The sequence below is a fragment of the Dipodomys ordii genome, unplaced genomic scaffold (assembly GCF_000151885.1).
Source record: "Dipodomys ordii isolate 6190 unplaced genomic scaffold, Dord_2.0 Scaffold35, whole genome shotgun sequence".
NCBI classification, from domain to species: domain Eukaryota; kingdom Metazoa; phylum Chordata; class Mammalia; order Rodentia; family Heteromyidae; genus Dipodomys; species Dipodomys ordii.
The window spans coordinates 667943-676997 of NW_012267251.1; the positions used below are offsets into that span (position 1 = coordinate 667943).

The 9055-nt window shown below is 38.2% G+C and overlaps 1 protein-coding gene across 3 annotated transcripts in view; it reads right to left on the reverse strand.

The window, feature by feature from the left end:
* The window catches only part of Cdc42bpa (CDC42 binding protein kinase alpha (DMPK-like)), a 213420-nt gene that overhangs the window by 67032 nt on the left and 137333 nt on the right, over window positions 1–9055 (reverse strand). For all 3 annotated transcript variants that reach the window (XM_013017417.1, XM_013017416.1, XM_013017419.1), the window contains one exon: window positions 6204–6328. In XM_013017417.1, the coding sequence (XP_012872871.1) occupies window positions 6204–6328 (125 nt within the window). The remainder of the gene's footprint in view (window positions 1–6203; window positions 6329–9055) is intronic.

Sequence of the window (9055 nt, forward strand, 5' to 3'; positions counted from 1 at the left end):
TTGAGGTTTATCTGGCTGTACGACAACTTCCTGTCCATGTTGGACTAAAACAGTAATAACTTACATTAAAAAATGAATAAAAGAAAACAAAGAGGGGCTGGGAAGGTGGATCAGTGGTAGAGCGCTTGCCTTGTATGCCTGAGGCCCTGGGTTCAATTCCTCAGCACCACATAAGCAAAAAGAAAAAAGCCGGAAGTGGCGCTGTGGCTCAGGTGATACACGCTGGCCTTGAGCTGAAGAGCTGAGGGACAGAGCCCAGGCCCAGAGTTCAGGCCGCAGGACCAACCCCCCCCCCCAAAAAAAAAAACAAACAAAAAAACCTGGTTACTTTTACCTGACAAATCAATAAATCTCTTACCTTTGAGCCACAAAATTACAACTCTTTAAATTTAATAATTAACACACACGTGTGAGTGTTGAGTCTTTCTGAAGAATTCTTAGGCCAATCTAACTAGGGGTGAGAGGGAATCTCAGGGTTTTTGTTGTTTTTTTTTGGTTGGTCATGGGGCTTGAACTCTGGGCCTGGGTACTGTCCCTGAGTTCTTCAGCTCAAGGACAGTACTCTACCACTTAGGCCACAATGCCACTCCCAGTTTTCTGGTGATTAATTGGAGATAAGATCTCACAGACTTTTCTGTCTGGGCTGGCTTTGAACCATAATGTTCAGACTTCAGCCTTCTAAGTAGCTAGGATTATGGGTGTGAGCCCATCTGGCATTCAATTTTTTTTTTTTTTCCAGTCGTGGGGACTGAACTCTGGGCCTGGGTGCTGTTCCTCAGCATTTAAGCTCAAGGCTGAAGACTCTACCACTTGAACCACAGCACCACTTCCAGCTTTTTCTGCTTATGTGGTGCTGAGGAATTGAACCCAGGGCCTCATACATGTGAGGCAAGCACTCTACCGAGCCACCTTCCCAGTCCAATTTTTTTTTTGATTTGTTGTTTTGATTTGCATTTCCTTTATGGCCAGGGATGATGACCATTTCCTCATGTTCTTTGCCATTATTACCTCTTCTGAGAAGTCTCTCCTTAGCTCCTTCTACCATTTAGTAACTGATTTATTAGATTTGGGAAGGGTTAGTTTCTTGAGCTCCTATCTTTGTCTGATGTATTGCTGGTAAATATTTCCTAGTCTCTTAGTTGTCTTTCTAGTTTAGTAACCATGTCCTTTGCTGTGCAGAAACGTTTTAGTGTGATGCAATCCCATTTGTCAAATCTCTCTCCTATCTGCTGTGTCCCTGAGACTCTTGAAAATGCTTCTACCTAACCCTGTGAGTGAGTTCTAGTGTCTCTCCTACTTCATCTTGCTGTAATTTCAAAGTTTCAGGGCTGATGTTGAAGTCTTTAATCCACTTTGGGTTGATACCTGTGCATGGTGACACACTGGGATCCACTTTTAGCTTTCTGTGAATAGATGTCCAGTTTTCCCAACACCAAGTATTGAAGAGGCTATCTTTTTCCCACTATATATCTTTGACTCCTTTATCAAATATCAAATAACTGCAAATATATGGTTTTATTTCTGGTCTTCTAGTCTGTTCCATTGATCTTTGGGTCTATTTTTGCACAGCTGTTTTTGTTATTATAGCTCTGTAGTAGAACTTGAGGTCTGAGATTGTGCCTTGAACTGCTTTGGCTATTTGAGGTATTTTGTTGCTCCGTATGAATTTTTGGAATGTTTTCTCTGTCTCCATGAAGATTTTGATGGGGATTGCATTAAATTTGTAGACCATTTCTGGCAGTATGGATGTTTCTTACAATAATTCTACCTATCCATGACCACGGAAGGTCTTTCCTGATTAAAGAAAATCTTTGATTTCTTTCTTCAAAATTTTATAGTTTTTGCTATAAAGGTCTTTTGACTTTTGGGTTAGGTTTATTCCTAGTTTCTTTTTGTTGTTGTTTGAAGATACTAAAAATGGAGTTGTTTTTCTGATTTCCCCTTCTACTTGTGCTCTGTTGATATGCAGAAAGGCTACTGATTTTTGTCAAAGTTATTGATAAGCTCTAGAAGCTTCAGGATGGAACCTTTTGGGTCCTTTAGATAGAAGATTATATCATCTACAAATAGGAATAGCTTGACTTCTTCTTTACCTATGTGAATCCCTTTTGTCTATTTTTCTTGCCTTATCTCCCTAGTTTTGTTTTTTTTTTTTTTTGGGTCTGGTCGTGGGGCCTGAACTCTGGGCCTGGGCGCTGTCCCTCAGCTCTTCAGCTCAAGGCTAGCGCTCTACCACTTGAGCCACAGCGCCCCTTCCGGCTTTTTTCTTTTTGCTTATGTGGTGCTGAGGAATCAAACTCAGGGCCTCATGCATGCAAGGCAAGCGCTCTACCACTGAGCCACCTTTCCAGCCTCTCCCTAGCTTTTAAAGAACTGTATCGTGCATATCATCTTCTCTCTTCCTAAATGAACCCTGTCAGAGTATTAAGTATTAGTTAATTAATTGAGAGAACATGAGAGAAAAGAATTAGATAAACCAAGAAAATCAGATCTACATTAGGCTTTTAAAGTTGAGTAGTTATTTTAATAGTTGAGACAGAGTTTCAACTTTAGGGAATATACTGGGTGAGTGAATAAGTTAAGCACTTGGACAATTAAAGTAACAATGGAAGCAGTAACCTTGAGCAAAAACAACAACAACAACAAACAAACAAACAAAAAACCCTCAAAGCCCTGAATTCAAGCCCAGAACCAACACCAAAAAAACAAAACAAAACAAAAAAGTCCCAGGGATAATTATTATAGCTATCTCATAGATCAGTTGGGCTAGCTAAATGAGACTATATGTCCATTTCTAGCCCAATGCTCTAATATTCTTTAGTCAACACAGCTATTACTATATACAAATGAAGGCTACTGAATAAGAAAAGTTTCAGGTGAACAGATTTAAATAAGGCGAAATAAATACTTCATAACTGAAACTCACGACTGGTTATAAAACATCCCTGGTTCCTCTATACTGTACAACTCTATGTTTTATTTTGTAGTTATAACAATGATCTTTCTTTCAGGTCTCATAAAAATCTAAATAGCTTTAATAACACCTTATTCACCAGAAATTTAATTCCAAATTTTGTATTTCTTATCCTAACCTTATTCCAGTTTTAGAAATGTATCAAAAATCTCTACTTAGATGTCTCAGGGTAGCTTCAGTCTCACACAAACAAAACTAGCTACAGTTGCCGGTGTCATCATCCCCACACAAAAACCATGCTTTCTTCTTTCTTCTCTCCTCCTCCTCCTTCTCCTCTCCCTCCTTCTTTTTTGTGCCAGTACTGGAGCTTGAAAGTAGGGCTTCCAGCTCTCATTTGTCTTTTTCCAGATCTCAACCACTTGAGCCATACCTCCACTTCTGGTTTATTGCTGACTAACTGGAGTCAGGGATTTATCTGCCCCAGCTGGCTCTGAACCCCTATCCTCAGATCTCAGTCTCTTGAGTAGGATTACAGATCTGAGCTACCACTGTCTGCTCCATTGTTTTCTTAAACTCGGAATTACAGAAATATTCATTCTTCCTTATGCAATGCCCTTTATTATATTTAATAATTAGGTTCTATAGTTTTTTCTTTTATAATATTCCCACATTTGTTTACTTTTCCCTAAACTTCCATTTCATCTTGAATATACTAAGAGCTACCTTCCTGCTACACCATTTTAATCAATGCTATTACCTTTTGAGGAAATCTTCTTGCTCTTATAAATAAAGTTCAAATTCTTATCCAGTATTCATTACAGTATTATTGCATTAACATTATTAATCTCTTTTCTCTTATTTTACACAAATGCTCCAAATTCAATCAGCCTAAGTGAGGGATACTTCATTCATTTCAGTGTTATAAGACAAAGGATATTCTGAAAGAAGTATTTTGGATTTCAGAGTTTTTCAAGTTTTGGGGTAATTTGCATAGGTTTTATTGGTTGATCATTTCTGGGCTGGAATCATAAACTCCAAAATCCTATAAACAATAAAAAATTTAAAAAAATAAAAGGAAATATCCTGAGTCTTCTCCTCTTTACTGGTATTTTATTTGAGAGTTAGCTTTCAAAGTAGGTGATAACTTTTGAGACCAAGGAATGTATACCTTGCTATTAGATATGAACAGTCAGCCCTCTGAATTCATGAGTCCCCTCTCCCCCATCTACAGACTCAGTCAACCACATTTAGTTACAAATGTCTTTGGAATTGAACATATACTTTTTTCTCACCATTATTCCCTAAGTAATAGTGGACTATTTACATAACACTGACATTGTATCAGAGTAAGCAACTAGTGGTGATTCACAGTGTATGGAAGGATATATTGAACTGTATGTGGTTATTATACCCCTGTACATTTGGAACTTGGGCATCTGTGGATTCTAGGTTGCAAAGCAGGATCCTGGAACAAATTCCTCAGATACTCAGGGGTAGCTGCACTCATCTGGTATCAGAAGTTATCAGTCCATTTTAAATAACAATTGTTACTTCTCAGTTTTTCAGCAAACTTTCTAAGTGCCAGTATAAAGTTAGTGTTTTGGACCATTGTATGAGAATCTTCAACTCCATCCTTCCTATTAAAACTTTCTAGAGAATCCTGATTAAAGCTTCCTTCCCGGCCAGGCACAAGGCTGCACACCTGTAATCCCAGAACTCGGGGGGCGGAAACACAGGAACTGGAGGCCAGCCCAGGTCACATGTTGAAGCTCCCTACCTCAAAATAACAATGCACAGGGCTTCCCTCCTTCACCAGGATCACGCCCCACCCAAGGGAATGCATTAGGTCAGCTATGGCGTGTGGCAGTGGTCTAGGCCCTCCTTCACCAGGATCACGCCCCACCCAAGGGAATGCATTAGGTCAGCTATGGCGTGCGGCCATGGTCTAGGCCCTCCTTCACCGGGATCACGCCCCACCCAAGGGAATGCATTAGGTCAGCTATGGCATGTGGCAGTGGTCTAGGGTCACAGGCCACACACAGGCTTTGGACATGTCAACTTAGAAAGATATTCTCAACTCCACTTTATGCTATTCCGCTGCATTTTTTGATGTTAAAAACTGGTGGCAGATTAAAATCACTTCACTTTAGAAATGTGGAATGGATAATGTGAATATAAAATGAACTACTAACTGTACTTTTGGGAATATAGCAAAGTCTCTACTATCTGGGCTTTGAACAGGGATATTCATAAGGCAGAGGTTATTTAATGAAAGAGCTCTCTAGTTAAGCCAGTATCAAAATTCTTAAGTTATATGAGTAGTTACTTAAAATGCAGTGTTTATTCACTTTTGGTTTTATTTAAGGAAGAGGTTATTAATAAGATAAAGAAAATGGAAAAATATTTGAACCAGAATATGAGCACAAAGAGCAACAAATTAATTGGTCTAGAGAGACCACACAAAGAAATCAGCTGTTTTGAAATAAAAAGTTAAACACAAAAAGTTAAGCTACTTGTTTTTTTAAGAAATAAAAAGTCCTCACTACAGTCTACTTTCTCTATATGGCATAAAATATACAAATTTTTACAAGCATCATAATAATCATGTAGTCAATGTATTGTGACAGTTTTGCTAGGCTAAATAATTAAGTCCCAGAGATTACAGAATAGTTGGTAATACAAAGTTGTAATCATTTAGGAGTTTCTTCAGCCTTTCAAGGACTAACTGACCTAGGAGAGTATTTCTATTTTTGCTTTTTCTTCTGAGACCGGGACTTGAACTCAGTATCTGCTGCCTTTACTCACTTGCTGTTGCTCTACTGCCTGAGCCATGCCTTTGTACTTTTCATTTGTAGGAAGAAATATCAGGTTCCAATGGAGCTGTGTAAAAGTGGTACAGGACATTTATGAAGTTGGGAAAACACATTGAAGATCAGCAATAAAGCTTTTCAAAGTAAATTATTGTCTGTAGAAAACAACTAAGATAAAATGTCAACAGCTTCTTAGAATTTATACCAACTTGTCCACTTGTTCAAAATTACCCGAAGTATTTTTTTTTTTTGGATCCGGTCATGGGGCCTGAACTCTGGGCCTGGGCACTGTCCCTCAACTCTTCAGCTCAAGGCTAGCACTCTACCACTTGAGCCACAGCGCCACTTCCGGCTTTTTTTTTCTTTTTGCTTATGTGGTGCTGAGGAATCGAACCCAGGGCCTTATGCATGCAAGGCAAGCACTCTACCGCTGAGCCACCTTCCCAGCCCCTACCCGAAGTATTTTAAAGAGAACTCACCACTGAATTATTTCTGTGATCTGGGCTTCCCAATGTGCAACTGATTCCTTCTTGTCTGCTAGGTCCTTGACCTCTTCTTCTAACTGCTGGTTGTGCATACTTAAGTTCTCATACAGAGTGGTAAGCTGAAAGTCAGATATAAGATGTATATGACTTTTAAAACCAGGACTTCTTCAATAGTTGTCTTGTTACTATTGCACACCCACCTGGGCAGTGAATCTGGGCATAAAGTACACTAAAGTCTTCTGCTTCATTTTTTAATCCTTGAGCCCTATGATGCATCAGCTCTATTTGGGAATACTCTTCATTTACCTTAAGAATCAACCCATTTTGCAGAAAACAACAGAGAAGACACATAATATTCAAAGAAAGAAAAGTTAGACTAAAGCTGAATTTTCAGTGGTTGGGAGAGGAGGGAACAGGTTGGGGAGAGAGAAGAGAAGGGAGAAGAATTCATGCCTATAATCCTGGCTTCCCAAGAGGATCACAGTTTGAGACCAGCCTAGATAAAAGTTTGGAAGACTTCATCTCAAACAATAAGCTAGGTGTGGTGGCAAGCACCTGTCATCCTAGCTATGTGGAAGCTGCAATCAAGAGGACTACAGTTTCAGGCCAGTATAGTGATAAAGAGATAACACCTATCACTCTAGCTACAAAAGGAAGTACAAATAGGATCAAGGTCCCAGCTGGCTTAGGCAGAAAGTGAGACCCTTTCTAAAAATAATCAGATCAAAATGGGCTAGATGCATGGCTCAGTGTGGTGTGCCTGCTTAGCAAGCACAGAACCTTGAGTATTTATTTAAAAGAAAAAAGGAAAGAGGAGGAGGAGGAAGTAGAGAAAGAAGAGGAGGAGAAGAACAAGGAAGAGAGAGATCAAGGAAAAGAAAGGGAGAGAGGTAGGAAGGAGAAATTCAAAAGGAAAAGGAATGGCATCTTCTAAATACTGAAATAAAGTAACTACCAACTTAGCATGTTAAGCATTCTAGAGACACTTATAAATAAATAGCCTGAAAAGGCTTATTAAATCAAAACAAATCAAATTGTTATACTGCATCTTCTAAATACTGAATGGCATCTTCTAAATACTGAAATAAAGTAACTACCAATTTAGCATGTTAAGCATTCTAGAGACACTTATAAATAAAATAGCCTGAAAAGGCTTATTAAATCAAATCAAATCAATTCGTTATACTGCATTTACTTACTGGTATCGTGATTACATTCCACAACTTTCACGGTAAATAATTTTCTGTATTTTAAACTTTACAGCGATAGTATTTAAATACATGAAATAACAATTATATAACCTACCTGGAAAAAGTTTGAGCATTGTTAGTCTTACGGTAATGGAAATAACTAAGAGTTTTACACTAAGGTTCATAAACTTTTTTTTTTTTTGCTGGGGCTGGGCTTGAACTCAGGGCCTGGGCTCTGTCCCTGAGCCTCTCTTTGTTCAAAGCTAGCACTCTGTGCTTGAGGCACAGTGCCACTCCCAGCTTTCTCTGAGTAGTTTATTGGAGATAAAGAGTCTCACAGACTTTCTTGCCCAGGCTGGCTTAAACTGCAATCCTCAGATCTCAGCCTACTGAGTAGTTAGGATTACAGGTGTGAGCAACTAGGTGCCTGGCTCATAAACTATTTACAGCCATTTATGTTATTTTTCAGCTGCTTTCTGGAAATTTTATACAACAGCTTTGTAATACTTCACAAAATGAACAGCATTCTTTCAGAAGTAATTTTCAAAGCAATAAACGAAACTATTTGGAAAATGCTTTAAATGCTTAGGTAGCCCCTTGAAATGCTAAATAATTGACTGGCAAGTAGTGAAAGAAAAGTATATGAAAACAAAGTTCTGGCCAACTGAAATTCAACAACTAACCAAAAAAATTATACACTATGATCAAATTCATCCTAGGGATGTAAAGTTGACTAAATATATGTGAATCAATAAATGTAAAACAATACATGAACAGAAGCAAGAACAAGAACTACATGATCATCTCAATAGACAAAGAAAAAGCTTTTGACAAGATCCAACTCCCTTTTATGATAAAAGCTGTGGAGAAGCTAGAATACATGGGGCAGTCCTCAATTTAATAAAGGCTGTAAATGACAAACCTACAGCAAACATTAAGTATATAATAGTAAAAATCCAAAACTGTTTCCTCTGAAATCAGGAATGAAACAAGGATGTCCATTCTCTCCACTCCTCTTCAAAGTATAGTACTGGAATTTCTAGCAAGAGCAATAAGGCAAGGGAAAAACATAAAGGGGATCCAAAGAGGGAAAGAAGTAAAAACTACCTATTTTTGAAGATGGCATGAGCTTGTATATAAAGGACCATATAGTCTCCTCCTGCAAGCTACTAGAGCTGATCCTAAACTTTGGCAAAGTAGCAGTTTATAAATTCAACCCACAAAAACCAGAAGCTTTTCTGTATGCCAACAGTGAGAAGATCGAGACTAAAATAAGGAAAGTGGCCCCATTTATAGTACCCTCAAAAAAACAAAAACAAAAAACCCTAATTAACTAAAGATGTGAAGGACCTCTATTGTGAAAAACTTCAAAAATCTGAAAAAAAAAAAAAAGGAAACTGAAGAAGATATAAGGAAATGGAAAGGCCTTTCATATTCTTAGACTGGAAGAATTAGCATAATGAAAATGGCAATTTTGCCCAAAGCAACTTAAAAACTCAAAATCCCAAGGACATTCTTCAATTAAGTGCAGAAAGCAATTCAAAAATTCACGTGACTCTAAAAACAATAAAAGCCATTTATGACAGACCAATAGCCAATATTATACTTAATGGGGAAAAGCTACAACCAATCCTCCTAAAATCAGGAACAAGGCAA